At 48.6% G+C, this 18,216-nt stretch overlaps 2 protein-coding genes across 4 annotated transcripts in view; one reads left to right on the forward strand and one right to left on the reverse strand.

Moving 5' to 3' along the window:
* Positions 1 to 4: 4 nt before the first annotated feature.
* Positions 5 to 17,944, reverse strand: Hr39 (nuclear hormone receptor FTZ-F1 beta). 3 transcript variants are annotated; one of them, XR_013494241.1, is made up of 9 exons: positions 17,725 to 17,944; positions 13,180 to 13,303; positions 7,520 to 7,924; positions 6,914 to 7,326; positions 6,499 to 6,840; positions 5,733 to 6,402; positions 4,797 to 5,653; positions 4,191 to 4,510; positions 5 to 4,124 (listed from the first exon to the last, which is right to left on the reverse strand). XR_013494241.1 is itself a non-coding variant. In XM_078183207.1 (9 exons), the coding sequence occupies exons 2-8, from the start codon at positions 13,193 to 13,195 to the stop codon at positions 4,244 to 4,246; spliced, it is 2,970 nt and encodes a 989-aa protein (XP_078039333.1). In that variant the 5' UTR covers positions 13,196 to 13,303; positions 17,725 to 17,944; the 3' UTR covers positions 6 to 4,124; positions 4,226 to 4,243. The 3 variants fall into 3 exon arrangements, 2 of the variants coding, with proteins under 2 accessions (XP_078039333.1, XP_078039334.1); XM_078183207.1 differs by having other exon boundaries at positions 6 to 4,124; positions 4,226 to 4,510; XM_078183208.1 differs by lacking the exon at positions 13,180 to 13,303 and having other exon boundaries at positions 6 to 4,124; positions 4,226 to 4,510.
* Kfase (kynurenine formamidase) overlaps positions 14,995 to 18,216 on the forward strand; it is a 114,440-nt gene continuing 111,218 nt past the window's right edge. The window contains exon 1 of the mRNA XM_078183216.1: positions 14,995 to 15,293. The gene's annotated coding sequence lies outside the window, so the exon portion shown is untranslated. The remainder of the gene's footprint in view (positions 15,294 to 18,216) is intronic.

An 18,216-nucleotide genomic window follows, 5' to 3' on the forward strand; every position in this document is an offset into this window, starting at 1 on the left:
AATTTCTTTATTTCTTAATGATCGTGTATGTATAAAATTACCCTCTAATAGCGTTTAAATAGCCATCTGTATGTATCGGGAATATGAAATGTCCTTGTGATTACACTCGCGCAACCTATCTATCTTTCTATCGATCGATCGACTTCACGATCGTGTACTTATAAAAATAACAATTTCGTGGACCGCCCTAACTCTTAGAAAACAATCTAATGTAACAATCGTACAGACACATACAGAACAATATTTTTTCGGTGAGATAAATTAAACTATTCATGTAGATCCACAGTTTTAACGTTTCGAGTTTCGACGCCAAACTCTACGAATTCGTTTAATTTCGCTACGAAACACTTTACAATTAACACCGATTCTTTACACATTGCCCATCGTTATTAAAAACGGTACTTGGACTGGAAACTTTTTGATCATCATTGATATATATATATATATTAATATTAGCGAAAGATTTCAATGTTCATAGTCGAAGCTAGTTTTACGAACTGAACCAATAACAGTTTAGTCGGGCTCTTCGATTAATATGCAAACTGTTTCACAATATAAGGAAAACATTCGAGAAATAATTTTTTTTTATGTATTAGAGTTTCAACGTACGTAGGTATCTATTATACTATTTTCAAAATAAATACATACTATCGAAACTGGGTAGTTTTTTAACAGAACTTTGACTTTGACTGTTCATTTCTATATTCTGATTCCTCTATATATATATATATATTGAGAGAAAAAGTCTGCACAATAAAGATTCCAGAGCATCGTCCAAATATTGTCTTGATTAGCAAACGAATATCAACGAATCATTTCCTCTGTTATACGATCGAGATTATCTTATCCTATCAAACGGAAGACAGTTTATGCCGATCGAGTTACAAATAGTTTATAAATATTATTTGTCTCCTTAATCGAATTGTAAATTAATTAAGTTTTAACAAGATGTATAAAGAATATTTTTTGTATAAAATTATCTCGTGTTCTCCCGTTTAAGAACGACACAACGTAGTCACAGTCTCGCGTTTTCGATCTTCCCCGCTCTCTTTAAGCATGCCCATTCCTTTCGCTTTCGTCGCAACAAAATATTATTCCGTATCTCTCGTTTATTTACAATATTATTCACTTCGTGACTCCCCCTTAATATGAATCGATGCCGTCTGATTGTTCGCGCCGTTGATCGCCGCGCGTACGTATGTATACGCGGTCAACCATCGAAACTCGATCCAAAATTAATATCACGATAATAACGGCACGAATTCAAAATTCGCACTTTCAAAGCTTTTCGTTCTAAATACTGGTTCGACCATTTCTCCGTCGCTATTTCGGTTGCTTGTCGCTGTCGTTTAATTTTTATTTAACCCATTCTCAGCTTTTTCTCATCAACGATGACAATGAAAATCGTCTAACTAGATTAAATTCAATTTAACAAACTAGTCGGCTCGAATGAAAAATGTTCATGGTTTCTCTTTGTGACCTTTGATCGAAAATGCAAAGAAATAGCAGAAGATTCGTTTGGTTTTGCACCGACGTCGAATAAAAAGTGACTCGCTGATGAATGTGTGAAACGTTGCACCCCGTCTGAACCGAAAGTGGTGAGAAAAAGATTTACCGCATGGGTTAATCGAACGTAATTGTCGTGGACATGTTTCAAATATTGTCTGCGGTCATATTTGCGAGGATCGTTGTTTATCAGGCCAGGTTGGTCGGCTGTTTTCACCGAGTTTTTTTGACAAGTCCCAATCGGAATTCGAGACTCGTCGATATAGTTCTCGTCGATAATTAATCTTAATCAGACTGTCGATCGTTAACTCTATATAAAATATTTACAATATTTCTATCGTTTCTTAACCGCTTTATTTAGACCTCTTTGCTTCTCTACGTTTCATCACAAAATTTTTTTTATAAAACGAGTTTGCTTCATTCTTGTTAAAGGATTAAAATACTCTAAATTTCATCGAAGGCACAAATGTTTCGGTTTTCTTTCGTATTTCCGTTTTCTAATACTCGGCTGAATCGCCGTGCTAGTAATACTTCTCTATCGACAGAAGAATCTCACCACAGATCGCTCGTACAACAATAATTTTCCTTTCGCCTCGTCCGTCCTCTTATAATAATCTTTGTCTCGTGATCCCGAGGGCAATTACAATGGCAGTATCGAAGCAAAATTCTTCTTGGGGGGAGAATTCTCTCGCAGGCTACGAATTCAAATAAGCTCAATTATCGAGGCCACCTTCGTAAATGGACGTCTCGCTCGCGTTCATCCTGTTTGTTATTTAGCAACGTTTCCTACGAATTTCCTCGACTCTTGGGACACGCGTCAAGCAATGGCCTCGCGGTTCACAGACAAACTGGATTCAACAGACGCGTATTCTTAGGCTTACTGTCCTCGCAGAAACAAAAGCATCTAGTAATCTGCTTCAATTATACGGTTGAAGAATTTTCCAATTTGCGGAACAAAATGGAACGTATAATAAACTAACTGTAATACTTTGGAAAATTAACCGAATATCAATTACTTTTGTCAATTAATTTATAACCGTACAATTAAACGATGCCAATGCAGCTGTCCTGACTTTTACAGAGTGTTCCACGAACAACGGAACAGTTTCCGGCAGACAATTGGAGTGGATTCAAGATTTTCATACGTTTTTGGTCAACACCCAGCGCACGGTGTAAAGAAGCAAATTTCTAAAACGATTCTTTGAAGTTACTCTAGACTCGATCATCGTTCTAACAAGATCAACGATGCGCTGATACGACGACGGCCTTGCTCAAGTACCAATGACGAAGGTGAGTATTCTTATTTCTAAACGGGAGACTCCAGCTCCTCTCCTACCAATATATTCTCGAATGGGTTCTCAATTGAATCTCGAATCCAGATAATTGCACCATTACAGAGGCGACAGGCGTTGCGCACCCGAGCCGTCTTAAGCATTCAACAAAATAAAACATGATAATCGTAAAAAATTTCACGACAAACAATCGTCGCCTCGACAGAAAATTTGTACAAAAGTGTCTCCCCGAACGGCGTCGACCGTCGGTTTCAACGTTTCGATTTCAACGCGATAAAGAACGAACGAACAATGATCTCTCGTACACCGAACGATAGAGTGGCTTGCACGATTTTACAAGAAAACAATTACGTCTCTAAAAAAATGGTCCGAAAGTGTGTTCAGGATAAAAATATTTATTTATAAAAACAAGTAAAACCGTAAAAACCGTAGCGATTCGACGAAACGACAGGCAACGTTGTCGTCGTCGTCGACGTAGAATGTATTCACGGAGAAATAATTAAAAAAAAAAAAGAAAAAGGAAGAAACCAAAAAAGAAACAGATAAAAAAGGGAGAGAGTGAGACGTATTTGCGTGATAAGATAAAAGGTCGTAATCTTCCGCGAACAATTACGGTAGCTAGACGTTAATAACTAGTAATTATTACATGATTAACTGCACTATAAGTAAACAATTGGTCGACTCATGTTTTTAAGTACACTTCATTACCGGGATACAAGACATCGTTCCGTGTCTCATTTTTAAGTAAGCGCGGAATAATACAAAATACTGGTTGTTTTATCATTATAATAATCGTAAGGGTAAAACTCTGTTATTCCTCGTTCATTGGCCGGACCGACCGAAACTATCTATTAAAATTTAGCATTTCTTTTATGCCATACGATACCGACTTTCTCTCACACTATCACTCTCGATCATTCATTCCGTCTTTCTTCTCATTCTCTCTCGGTCATTCACTCCCTCTCTACCTCTCTCTCTCTCTCTCTCTCTCTCTGTCGAATCGCCGATCTCTGTACATTGTTACTAAAGTAAAATTAAATGCTCTGAATCTCTCCTCCATTATACTTTCAGTCTCTTTTGCACAGAAATGTATGCATGCTGGACATTTCGAGCATACCATAGGCCGAGAAACATCATTTCTCGTTCTTGCTTGAAACATCAAACAATTCGCCTTTCTAATTAGTTCTATAAGAATGTAGTCCCTTCACCCACCACTAATGTATCATGGATCGTAAGGTTTATAGATTTTTTTGTCTAATTCTGTCCGTTTCTTGGTCATCTAAAATATTCGATTCCGCAAGCTTATGGAGCCTATAAGCGTGGGATCTGCAATGGAAAAAAAATCAATCTGAAAGCAATTACCCCAATCGTGGATCGGGTTGATCTACGTACACTGTGTATCATCTTTAGCGATGTGCTCGACTTACGGCTATGATGAAGATTCTTCAGTGATCTCCTCTCAACAATTCCATCAACAAGTTGAAAGAGCTGCCTTCTCCTTCGGTGCGTTTCGAGCTCAACAATTCCTTCCCTGCCTGACACGTCCTTTGCAAATCTGGTATTCTCAGTAACAGTTCGCCGAACTTGGCAGGCATATCGGGGTACCTTGCTATGGTGTACTGCTGCAAGGCCTGAAGAGCCTTTTCCTGAGATGCTCGCACTTTCTCCGGTTCCTTCAGTTCACTCGTGTCGGAGGTTAACAGTACTATCACCTATCGGACAGCATTACGTATTAGTTATCGATTTCGTGTCTCGTGGGTCGAACATATTTATCGAGAGAAACTGAATAGATTGGATCTAAAGGATATGTTTTCTAACTTTTCGCGTTATCGGTTCTTACTTTCAGCTGTAGGATATCGCTGATAACGTTCTAAACGAAGAGGTACGCTGTTTCCTTACTTCACGATCCAATCTGTTCACCCTCTCTCCCCCTCTCTCTCTCTCTCTCTGAATCCCTTCCTTAAGCCCACCGCTTCGATCCATTTATTTGTCAACTACCTTCATCGCAACGTATTCGTACTCGTCCACTCTGAGCCTTCTCAGATTATTGGTAAAAGCGAGCATCCTCTCGATATAGGCCGCCAAGCCGAGCTGCCTGGCCTGTTCCAAGGTAATTGACTTGCCGAGAGACACTCGAATTTCACCGGGCGTGTTCATGCTGCGAAAGCAACACGAGAAGAGCAGCAGCTCGCACCAGGAGTTGATCAAAAGACAGATTTGGTCGTCGATGGTGATGTTTTTGACCAACGGCAGACTTTTACACCACTTCACTATCTTGTAGAGCCGACGGTCCACGATATTGCAAAGGTTCGAGAGGAAATCGGAATGCTGAGTAGGATTGCCGTTCGCGTTGTTCCCTAACTGGGAATTGCTGTTGACCGGTGGGGCTCGTTGGTCGTTGTTAACACTAGATATGTTCGGACACGATCTGCCGTCGCTTCCGTTGTTTAAATTCCCATTCCCCGCGGTCCCGTTCGACGAACACTCGACTCCCGAGCCAGCGTCGTTTCCGGTCCCAGGTCCTACACCCCCCACTAACATGTCATCGCTGTTTCTGGTAACGTTTCCTCCTCCCGGCTGAACACCAGACATTCTAGCATTATCGTTGTAGTGCCAAAAGTGCTCTACAACCATGATATCTTGTAAAAGCTGTGGCACCACTTGCATCTTGTGCGAGTAACTCGAATTATACAAATCGGAATAATGATGTTCGCTATCGGCTGGAGCCGGACTACAGTTTCTGCCAACGCCTGACCTGTCGCCGGAAACCAGACTAGCCGGCAGAGTGTAGGTACATTGGTAAGTGCTTCTTCCGCCTCTGGTTCGGTCTTCTCTGATAGCTTCGAGTTTCATACCTGTGGAAAACAATGCGCTTCAGTAACGTGCTTATCGGATACGGTCGGGCTATGCTTCGAGCAATATTCCCCAACATACCCATGTTGAGGCACTTGTCGAATCGACACGCCGGACATTTTTTCCTGGTGGCGACGGTAACCGGGCAACCGGCGCCTCTAAGGCACACATAATTCTTCCGGTTCTGGACGGTGCGTTTGAAGAAACCTTTACACGATTCGCAGGAGAAGATGCCGTAATGGAAGCCGCTGATCTTGTCGCCGCAGATCGGACACGGACTGTTGATCAGCTGCTGCCTCGTCGAGATGCCGGAAGGTATCGAGGGTATTCGGCAGTCTTCCTGCTCGTCTCCGGTCGCGTGCGCTTCGGAGGAGATATCGGAACCGGGCACGGAAGAAGAATAGTGATGGGAAACACTGGGTGAGGACGTGGCCGGCAAGTGGAGCGGATTTCCTTGAGCAACTTGGTGCTGATGGTGCTGAGGATGCCTCGGTTGTTGGATGGGAGAATGCGTGGGCGAACTAAGAGAGCCGTAGCTGTAGCAGCTGCTCGAGGCGTCCGAGTTGTTCCTCGACAGCGAGTGCGACAACGACAGCGAGGAATTCGAGTTGTTGAAGCTATGCAGGGACAGCGACGACAACGGGACCGGACTTCCTGCTCTCAGGGCAGAGTGACGAGCCGCGTGAGGACTCTGCGTCGGCGAGCTGAACACGCTGTACGCCGAGTGAATCGCGGAATCCGGTGACGGTACCTAGACAATAACAGGGGCACGTTACTGGCATTTCCGACACTTTGCGCGCGTGCGCGCGCGCCGACGTTCTCGCGCCTCTCAACCGTGCCGCGATACCTGAGATCTGGTGTAGCTGTGCTTCGTCAAATGATGTCTCGGGTTCAACACCGGACTGTGATTCGGGGTAGAGCTATTGTAGCCGCCTACGAAAAGAGGCAAATTGGTCTGCTGCGTCTGTTCGATGTTCTCCATGTCTCGCTGTTGCTGTTGTTGTTGCTGCTGTTGCTGCATCGGCTGACTGTGACTCAGAGACAATCCTGCATCGTGAAAGGAGCTTAACATTATCCCTGGGCTAGATCGGAAATCCGCTTCCGATGTTGCAGAGAACTTTAACTCCATGGGTCTAGGACTCGAACCACAAACCTGGACACCTTCCATCGAGGTTTCCTCGAGCGGGTCCTGCGGAGGAACGAGCACGTCGATATCGAATAGAAACCTCGCGTTCGTCGATAGCTAACCAAACATCATTTACCTGATTTGTAATAGTGTTGGAAGACATATCTTGATCCGATAATTCCCCTTCCCACGACATGGGTCTCTCGGGTTGCTGCTGCGAGACGTCGTTTCCGTCGTAGCAGCCGTTCCCATCGTCGACGTCCCCGTCACCGATCTTCTCGCCGTTCCCCGACCCATCCCGCTTCTTCTTCGTACGCAAATTCACGCCTCGAAAATCGATCCTGCTTATCTCGCCGTCGCTGTCCTCGGTGTCGTTCCCTGCAGCGTTCTGACCAACTTCGATCCCGATGCCTCTGTTATGGATGCCCGTGCTGCTTCCGAGTCCCGTCGGCGACACCACGTTCGCGTTCCCACATCCAAGGGCGGGCCCAGAGTTCGATACCACGGACACCGTGACGCCGTTCTGCCCGGTAAGATACTTGCAGATACCTTTTCATAAAAACAATCATCAGTTTTACGACCGTGCGCCGGCTGCCAACTCGTCTATTTCGACTATAAACCAAGGCGCGTTTTCGGACGCCGTTGCCCGAGCTAAAAATCATCGGATCCGACAATTGGAAAGTTTAAATCTAGGATCGCAACGATCGCCTAGATTTATTAGCAGATCCCAGGGATGAATTACCATCGTGTAAGTCTTGATTCGGAAACGCGTTGATCGTCGTGACAGAGACGTTCTTGCCGGCCTTGGAGGTGCGGGCCGCGTGTCTGCCGGGGGTCGGGGAACAACGGCAGCACGTGGGGGCTGGCGAAGCGGCGGTCTCCAGAGAGGAGGCTGAGGCGGCGGTGCAGGACGCAGAGGTGGAGTCGGAGGTGCTCGGAGCCGTGGAGCCAGCGGACGAGGATCTTGGCGCGGTCCCCGACACGGAGGTGGGTGCCGTCGTCGTCGCAGTCGCAGACATTCTCAGCTGTTTATCTTGCGGCACACTCGTAACACGCCCCGGACCCACTGGACGGTTAGAAAGTTTTGCAGCATTCTGCATCGGACGGGATCTGTTGCTTCCGAATGGCGATGGACCTCCCCGCGGATCTGCAATTCAAATGGGAAAAGGCTTGTGGTTAATCGTCGATATAACCTATTATATCCTCTGTCCTTATTCTTATGTGTTTCATTCGAATCGACGCAGCATGGAAATGCGGTGGGATTGTTTTTAAAATATTTTTTGGGAACTCGGAGGAACGGCAGTATTACATTGTTGTAATGACTGCTCCGATATTCGATCAAAGATTCCAAAGACGTTCCTTCTCCCCATCTCCTCTTTCAAATAAAGAAATAGTTCATTCAAACTAATGTCGTAGTTATTTTACAATTCAGTACCCTATATTCCAATAGAGTGATTGTGATTTTCGACGATGATATTAAAAATCTGTCGATCAGTTTTCTGTTACATGATTGATTCATCTAGTCGAGTCTAGTTGAATACGCGAAAGGCATTCGACGATGCTCGTTACCATCTCCGAAGCTACGCAGCGCGATCGGATCTCGAAATCTTCGATGGATCGTCGAGTAACGCCGATAGATCGAGATCGATTCTCGAAAGGAAGCACGCGACGCGACGCGACGCGAACTCGATTCGCACGCGTCGGAGTTCCGCTAGTGTGCATCTACGATGTCCCGGCAAGGTCGGTAGAGTTCCGGTCCATCGGACCCGATCGTCTGCCAGTTGGGAAGCGAAGCACCGGTCCTCGATCGCGTTTCGATTCGAACCGGTTGGATCGTTTGTAGGAAACGAACTCGGATCGAGGCGTCATCCTAACTGGACACGTTAATGGCATCGATTGCATTCGGGGGACGGCGTGGCGCGGCGCGGCGCGGCGCGGAGCGGTCGCGAGTCGAGGTCGAGGCAGTCCGCGCGGAGCCAATGGGTTCCTCTAACGGCTAACGGGAACGGTGCTCGGGTGGAGTCGCATTAGACGTCGCTGTAAACCTTTGCGCGAGCAAATCGGTCGAGGAGACAACCCGGGGCCGTCGCGTCACGACTCGCGACCTCGCGAGTCACCATAACTACAGGAAGATCGAGCGTGGCTCGGCTCTAACTTCGGCCTACGGCTTCGTCGGTGCCACCGACGCCGACGCCGACACCGACACCGACACCGACACCGACACCGACACCGACCGTAAGGTCAAGGCCCTCTGCAACCGCCCTACCCAACTCCGGTGTACCTTCGTGGTCACGTGACGCGGCTCAAGGTCTTTTCTGCCTACCCCGGCGACCACGTCGTCGCGGCGCGGCGCGGCGCGGCGCGGCCAGCCAAGAGAGCCGGGCCACGCCGTCGAGCTTCTCCCAGCCGATCGGCGCGCGTGTTCTCTTTTTCGCAGTGTCCACTCGGGTCGAGAGCCGACGCGGCGGATCGGCGCTCTCCGGCCCCCGAAGACTTCCTGAATCATTTTCGTGTACGAACTTCTCCCGTGTGATTCATTGCCGGCCGTTTAGGGGTACGTTGGAATGAATCACACGCGGCGAATAGTAGTCGAGGGTCAACGACACCAACCGTGCGCGTTCGAATCCTCGTCGGATCGAGAGGAGAACGCGGGCACGGGCGCGTTCGCGAACTAATTCGAGTCGCGAGTAGAGTTACGTGACCGTGATTAGACGACTTTGAATTTCAATGAAAATCGGGGACGGCCGAACGGACGGCCGCCCTGCTCCGTCCGAAACGAGTTCGCCTCGGAGCTCGGGATAAAGAACTGGCCGATAGGCCGCGTTGCGCCGAGCCGGTGCTCCACTCTGGCCAATAGCGTGGGAAGCGTATCGATATCTCGCTGGCATTCCGCTCTCGTTACCAGACGCGCGAACCTCCGCCGGCATGGCACAGAGACTGGCTCTCCGCGAACGAGAGCCATCGATAATTCCGGCGCCGCGGCTCGAGGTCCTTCCGGCTGATCGACCGATCGACGGGGACCGATCGCTGGGGACCGTTTCGAAATTAGTCGGTTACGTACATACATATATCTTTAGCGAGGAAGCCCGCGCGAGTTATCGCGATCCGTTACCACGGATTTTCTAGCGGACTCGATGCCGCGCGCGATGCAGCTACAGCTCCGTCGCACGATGGAAGGTGTCCGTGTAGGCATAGCACACGGCAGGTGACGCGGAAGAGGGATCGATGACCTTAGAGTACACACCGGCTCTATTTTGAGCGGGTCGCCGGCTACAGGCCGATTCAGGCACCGCGGGTCGACTGGGTTCGATCGGACGATCGTTTCGTCGATCGGTTCTTTCGGTCGGCCTGGATTCGCGCTACACCTTCGATCGCGGTCACGATTAGCGGTTGCGTGGAAACTATCTTGAAAAATACGTTTCCCACGACAGACATAATAAATAGAGGTATCGTGCCTTTAGAGCAGACTTGACTATGCGTTGCGATCAAGACGACCGTGTTTCGGCTATCACCTGCACCGTGCTATCGAACCCACGATTCATCGATTCCGTAACACGCGAGAGAATCGTAGCTTGGTCGGAAATGGCCGCGTCGCTCGATTCAACGGTTTCTTTTCGAAACTAGAAACTAGAAACGAGAAACGAGAAACGAGAAACGAGAAGAAGAACAAAGCGGTTAACGAGGCTGTCCGCCGTCTGCGGCTGATAAAGGGATAATCAGTGTCGGAAAAAGAACGGCCTCGCGCGACCACTGTCTAGCTAGCGACTTCTCTTTGGCGAAACGCGCTTCCGAGTTCGAGATACCGTTTCGTGGCGCGGCCGACGACTGACGCGGTGCGCGAACCACGGTCAACCGTCGTACCGTCGTCGTCGTCGTCGTCGTCGCCGTCGCTGTCGTCGCGTCTGGTCGCGTCGTTCGACCGTGCTTTACACGGTAAAATCAAACGTCGGTCCGTTACGCTCTATCCTTCGGTAATACGTACAGCTTTAGAAAGTGTGTGCAACCGCGACCGTTGCCGATCGAAGCAACCTATCGCTATGCCCGATACGCGGGCTCTTTCCGTGAAACGCGTTTCATTCGATAATTAACACTTTGCCAACCAGCGGTTGCGTAAGCCTCCTTTTCGGAGGGGAATTTCACTGTCTTTTTCCTCGAGTACACCGACCTTTTAAACAGTTCTTACAATTAATCAAATTAACCCCTTCGGACGCGAATCGAATTAAATTCGACGAGGCTATAAATACTATCCATTCTGGTAATTTTGCAATCGCGTCAGCTTAGCGATGATTTTTCGAATTCATTTTACACGGATCTTTTGCCCTATGCGTTAGCTTTGAATTCGAACGGTAGCATCGGAGGCGCAAATTCATCAATTGTTCCAATATTTCTATACGACAATATTGTACTTTCACGATGTCGACCAATCGTTTTATTTATTTAAGAATACTGTTTAGATTACAGAAGAACGGATTGAGAATACCTCCAATATTTTCACGTTTGCCGCCTGCTGCGTCATACAAATCCATATTAGATGAGAACTTTAATTTACGATTATTCGATTGCAAGGATAAAATTTGCTCGGTATCGTTGCTCGTAAAGCCATTGGTGAACGTCGAGAATCGTCGAAAGTCGGAAATTTAGCGTAGGGAGACGCTCTGGAGCCACTGTGTGTCGGGTAAGCCGGGTTCAACGTGGAATCTTTCGTTCTCCGTTTCACCTGGGGGGTAGAGGCGCGCGAGTTTTCCTTTCACCCGGGCCGAAGGGACGCGACGCGACGCGACGCGACGCGACTCGGCGGGCTCGATCGGGCCGAAGCGCGTCTTCGCACAATATTCTCGGAACGCTCCGACGATAGCTATTTTTTCAACGACAGCTACTACGTGCCTATACCGGAACCTACACTGGATTACGTTCTCCGATCAGCCGTGAATTTCGCGACGAAAATGTTTTCTCAGACGGTAGTGTACGGCCGTGCGCGAGCAATTCGAAGAATGGGAACGACATCCAGACGAAGTAGGCGACCGGCCATGCATTTATTAGCGATTACGTAAAAATCTCGAAGAATGTTGATTTTTCATTGGCCAGGCACACGCGACACGCGACACGACCACGACCACGACCACGACCACGACCACGACAGGCTCTTTCTCGCGAGCAGCTCGGCAGCAGCCTCGTACGCGCCGATCTTGGATACTCAGCGTCAGCGGTCTGGTCTGGGTGTCAATTAAAATTATTATAGCCGGTCGAGGGGCATTTTTAAGAAGCAGAAGAGAACCAGAACCGGTTCAGTTCTGGACCAGCTGCAACAGCCAGTTACCGTCTCTTATACAGTATACACGCTGCCGCATTTTGTTTTCGCTTGCCCCAACGCGATCGCGCTGCGCCGCTCCGTGCCGCGCCGCGCCGCGCCGCGCCGCGCGGCACGCTGCATTCGCTTACCGAGAAGAAAAGTAGCATTCGCGATAGGGAACAGTCGATCGTTCGTTCGGCTGCTGGTCCTTTTGCCGCACCGGACTCGAACGATCTAGCGATCGCATTGATCTCGAGTCTCGAGGATCGACCGGGTCCGGCCGCCTGATCCGATCGCGCCTGCGGTGTGCCGCCTGCGACGCTGCGATCGAGATCGGCTGCTGTTTTTCATCTCTTTATCTCTTCTCGATGCCAATTCATTCTTTCGCGAATCGAGTTTCCTTACGAATTTCCTGTATTCTGTACAACTCTTTATGCAAGACAAGTCCAATACTTGCTTTTAGATCGGTAGAGTAACGTCACGCCATTGAATGTACCGTTTCATCTATTTCTATAAATTCATTTCTATCGATGTGACTTTAGATGCATACGTATGCGGCTACATGCACGTGCATACGGTATGCATGCAAGATGGTGAAAATTGGCGGACCCGACCCTACCCATTATTCTAAGGAGATCGCATTACGTGTATTATAATTATACCTTTCCAATGTCCTCAGCAGACTTTTTTCAGAGGTGTTTACGAGCTGCCGCGGTAGTGAACGATCGTGAATATTCATATAGGACTAGCAACGCGGACGGAACGCAACCTACACAGAAACGTGGCTTACGTTCCTCGTCAATTCTACTCTGATCCTTCGAGACGTCTCGAACACGCTGAACAAGATCGAGTGTTTTTTAATCGAGACGTTATTGTTTCAAACGAGGAGCATTTTAACGCTCGGATCTGCTTTGTGCAGCCAAGTGAAATCGCGCGGAATCTTCGTTAAGAAATGTAAATGTACTATTTTGAACTCGTTAAACTAATCGAGAGAGAGAGAGAGAGAGAGAGAGAGAGAGAGAGAGAGAGGGAGGGACACCTTGGACAGAGAAACGAAATGAGGAAAGCTCTTCCGTTATTTGTAGAACGATCGTAGTACGTTCTATACGTACCTAACTTATCCGGCATGTGCGTTCGGCATAAAGCGCAGCGAGAGGTTTCCACAAATTAGCTACGTCCTTTTCTTTCCACGGAGGTAATTTGGTCGCGCCATAATATTTGCAGTGCCGTAAATATCTAAGACAGAGGAAAAGCTCGAGGTTTAGATAAGTCGCGGTAGAAGCAGAGGAAAGAAAAGAAGAAGATGGGCATTGAGTAGTAATGAACGAGGAACGGCCGCGGCCGGGACAAGTACGTATAGGTACGTCGAGAAAGGTTCATCAATATTCATAAGTCGCGCTAGGTCTATCCGCGTCTCAAGGATTCAAGGAGTTTCCAGTGCGCGCTCCTTCTCCTCGTCCCTCTCCCCCTCTATTTTCTCATTCTCTTTCCCTCTTTGTCTATCCGTCTAACCATCCATCTACCTCGTCCTTTTTCCTCTTTTTCCATCCAGGGTGTGGAACTGCATACATATAACACGGTCAGAGACATTCGCGCGACGCGCAACTCGCAATTCTCCGAGTAATGTGCACATGTGCTCACCTAGTTATTTACGTTGCATTCTGCGCGCACATTGTCATATCGCGTTAGCGTTTTCCTTTTACCGACTGTTCGACAACCGCTGCACCGGTGCAACATTGCAGTCGGCCAACTTATCCTACTGAGAAGGGAACATGCAACGATACGATATACACGAGGAGCCTTTGATACACGAGATTTTTATGAAACTTGCGTCACGGATAGAATAATACTCTGAACGATACATGGCAGTTACACGGGCACGTGCACATTCTACGCATATTTTACGTACATCCGCGCAAAAGGTTCGCGCGAGAGAAATATTATGTCGATGCGAACAAAAGTGAAAACTTGATTCCAATTCTTTGATCTAGACCACAACCGACCGTGAGAACACCGCTACCGAGTTACACAGCAATGAACACGATTCGGAAAACCCGCAACGCGATGCTATACAACTGTACGTACTCGAGCAACGGAATGCTCTTCCGCGATTCGTTCATACCTGGCGGCAATTTCGGTACACCGTTCGTATACTTGGACAACTCTGGTCTATGTCCCGCGTAGCCAGGGACGGAGACGGAGAGCGTGTTTGCATCGCATGTACGCACGGTCGGGCTCGTGCATGCACGTGTAATGTATACATTCTGCGGTCGTGATAAGATCGAGAAGAAGCTTGCGCAATCTCGAGTAGCGATTACCACGGGCGACAGTGTCGCGGACAGACGCAGACGGACAGAGCCGACGCGTCGCCGCCACTGGCAAACTGGCAACGGCAACGGCAACGGCTTTTACTCGCTCGCGTGTTGCCTCGGCCCCGGTCCCGGCCCGCGGCCCGGCCCGGCCCGGCCCGGCCGCGGCGCGCACTAACAAGGGGAGTGCCAAGGTGTGGAGATCGCTTTTGGAATGACACTAGGTACAGCTTGTAGAATCCATTTAACGTTAACGTTGGAAAACACTCGCACTTCCCGACCAATCGGGTCGTCGTTTTTCAGAAATTCCACTGGATAATATCGCATGTTTCTAGCTACTCGATTACGAGACGAACGACGACGGAAAGCGATTGTAACTCTGCGGTGGCAACGCGTTCGGTCGCGAGGATGAATTCAAACCTTTTAACAACTCCACCAGATGATATTTTCCCCTATTTTTCCATTCGCAATGCGCGCGATTCGTGCAGAGGTTGAAATTTGAAAACCAGCACTTTTCAAAACGTACCCCACCTAGCGGCTAAAATAGTAGAAAACAGTTTGATTCGAAACACCAACATTTGGTCAACGAGTCTAACGTCGCAGAGTTCTTAGTAATTCAAAATACATATGTGTATGTACGCTGTGCGCGGGATTATCGACGAAACGAAATTTTAGTCGATCAAGATTGATCGTACATACGTATTAACGGTAGCGGCGTCGTTATCGTTGACACTAACCTCTTCGTCGAGTAAGCTACGACCGAGGGGCCGAACAACTACGTACATACCGCGAACATAGAATCGCACAAGTTTCGGTGATCGCGCATCGTATCGAAACATTGAAGGAATAATAACGTCGAGAGGAGTATTCCAAAGCAGATACTTTCGAGCCATAGCAACGAGTCTCCCGACTGTAAGGTATGTAAATTTATTGGTATATCTGCTAAGCATGTAGAAAAACTATAGACGATGAAACGGACTCCTATCGGTCGAAGGCGAAGGTAGCTAAAATTCTAGTCCGACGGAACGCTGACTCATTTGAACGTTAATCGCTTCACTGCAGTTTCATATCGTAGCGAGTATCAAGCTTCAATGTCGCGTTAATCGCGTTATTACTCGTTGCGAACCATACACGTACACACATAGGTGTATACCGCTATAGGCTAACGCCCCATACATTCGATCCCGTTTCCTTTTTTCTGTAACAGTCAGCCTCGAGCGAACGATTTTCTCGCGCGCCTCCACCTCTTCAATCTATTTTTCTCCCTCTCCATTACTACGCACGCTTTTTATTTCTCTTTCTCGAACCAACGTCCACACTCCCACTCCTCGTCTATCGCTATTTCTCTCTCTCTTTCCGTCTCTTTCTCTGCCTCTTTCCTTCTGTCCCGAGCGGTTTTCGCGCTTTCTTTCCTCGATTATAAAACGGTTACGCTGGAAGCGGCGGTGTGTCGCGCTTTCAACGGATTTAACTGACATGCCTCTCTGCCCGCCGCTTCTGCCTGCCAGGTAAGAGAACGCGCAGGGCTCGTTCGGTTTGAAGTTCCTTGATCAAAGATAACGCGTCTACGAGCTAGATTCCACGTTCGACCTTCGATTTGATAACGACAGGATAACGTTCGAACGAGAATGCATTTATCGGCGTAGCGATTCGGCCGAGTCGGCTGAAAATTCGTTCGAGCAATCGCGAAAAAGATCGATCCTGCGACACCTAACCTTAAAATCACTTCCCATCGCATAGAGAGACTAAACGTCTCTAAGAAAGAACTCGTGCCGGGGACTCGTCTATAATTAGTGCAACTACAAAACTATAATGAAATTTAATGTACTCGGATGAAATCCAACGAAAAACATCCGGCATTTAACAAATATTTGTCGCGGTCGCAGGTCGTCGTCGACAGCTCCCTCTTTCGTCCGTTGTTCAAGCACACCATCACCATCACCTGATCCGACGGTTCATTCGAAATTATCTGAAATGCTCCCAATTTACGCGGTCCATGCTCGTTAGATTCGACGGGATAAGGATAAGATGATCGAGATCGAGGATGGTGGTTGTTTGACCGAAAAGTGGGAAGATTGTCGGTCGGGAAGGTCTTCGCGAGTTTTAACTAGGATCGCGAAATCGAGACGTCCGCATGCAGTCGGTTATTCGGGATTCGGGCTTTGGAACCGGAGAAAATCTCCGAGCTGAGGAATCTCGCGTTGAGGAACACTGATCTGCAGTGTATATAGCATAGTATACATATAGTATACCGTGTACTAGTCGAGCCTGGTGGGATAGCTAGCTGGTGGGGATGGTGGTGAAGGGTGCAGGAGGAGAACGCAGGGGGGCTCAAGGCCGGTCACGCTGTCAAGCAAGAAAGCCTGCGCGCCGAAATATCAACACGACTGTCCAACTCGGTTAGCCTCGCTCGCTGCTCCGATTACCCTCCACGTTCTCGAACGCGCGCGTCTATCTCTCGTCTTCATCCTCATTCTCGTCCTCGTGCATCCGTCGCACCGGCATCTACGTCGAAACGATTGCGATTCTGACGACACCAAAGTGGACGGGATCGGTAAAACGTAAGAAAAAAGAGTGGGACAAATGGCTGGGAGAGGAGAAACGGAGAATATGGTAAAGTTTCGCACAGGTGCCAAAAGCGTAGAGGGTGTCAGCTGACTCCGGTTATCGGGGAAGGTTACGAAATTCGTTAGCACGAGAAAGGCTGAAACCGTGTCTCGCGAGAAAAGAAGCGGCATGCTCGTCGGTGTGCAAGAGTTCGTGCGTGTGCGGAACGAGCATGAGAGTGCCGCAGCGGCCGCGGCCACGGTCGAGAAAGAGAAAGAGAGGAGGAAGGATACGCGGTGAGACAAAAGGGAAAGACGCCGAAAGCGGAGAAAGATTCGGCCGATCGAGGATCGAGCGAGTTCACCGAACGCCGCGACATTCTCGAGGCTCTTCTCGGAGGCTCTCGGAGGCTATCGCGGCGTTAAGGGGCCCTGGGACTCTGATAAAACGGAAAACGGTATTCTATCGGCGAGAAATTCGTTCGATGAAAGAGGACGAAAGAAACTGAACGACGGGAAGGGATCGAGAGGGAGAACCGGAGGAAGGAGTGGAGGCGCGAGAGGAAGAGAAGGGTGAAAGGAAAGGAAAGGAATGGAATGGAATGGAATGGAAAGGGGACGGTCGAGGAGAGCGAGGGGTCATCGGGAAATATAACCTCTGAACGCTCCGACGTTCGACTGGCTCGAGGCTCGAGAGTCGAAGCTCGAATCGTTGCTAGAGCTGGGACGGGGACGCCTCCGACGACGGGTTCGCCTCGTTTCCGACGTTATGCTTCCGCGTGCAGGCCTGTCTTAGCCTTACCTTATGTTCGTTCTTGAACAGCGACGGGCCGTGGCCGACACTTATCCGACTCGCGTTCAGAGCGCAGCGATAGATCACAACACACACCTAGGTGGCACACCCTCGCGTCACGTTACAAAGAGCCACGGGCACGGGCTACCTCGGACTCTCTGTCTCCGTCTCCGTCTCTGTCGCCGTCTCAGTCTCGGTCTCAGTCTCCGTGTCCGTCTCCGTCTCCGTTCCGCTGTTGACTGGTGGCTACCTCACACCATACCACACTATAACCTCGTCTCGTACCTGTGTCTCTCTTTCACTCCTCCACTCTTTTTCACTCCCTCTCTCTCTCTCTCTCTCTTTCTCTCTCTCTCCCTCTCTCTCTCTCCACGCTCGTGCACGGAGCCATTGCCGGTAGTACAGTGCATCACCACCAGATGGTTCATCTTGTCGCGCCTCCGTGCACTGTGTGTCTTGTACAGCGTGTACGTTACGTATGCATCTACGTTGGTTGCTCCA

Source organism: Augochlora pura, chromosome 6, assembly GCF_028453695.1.
Source record: "Augochlora pura isolate Apur16 chromosome 6, APUR_v2.2.1, whole genome shotgun sequence".
Classification (NCBI taxonomy): domain Eukaryota; kingdom Metazoa; phylum Arthropoda; class Insecta; order Hymenoptera; family Halictidae; genus Augochlora; species Augochlora pura.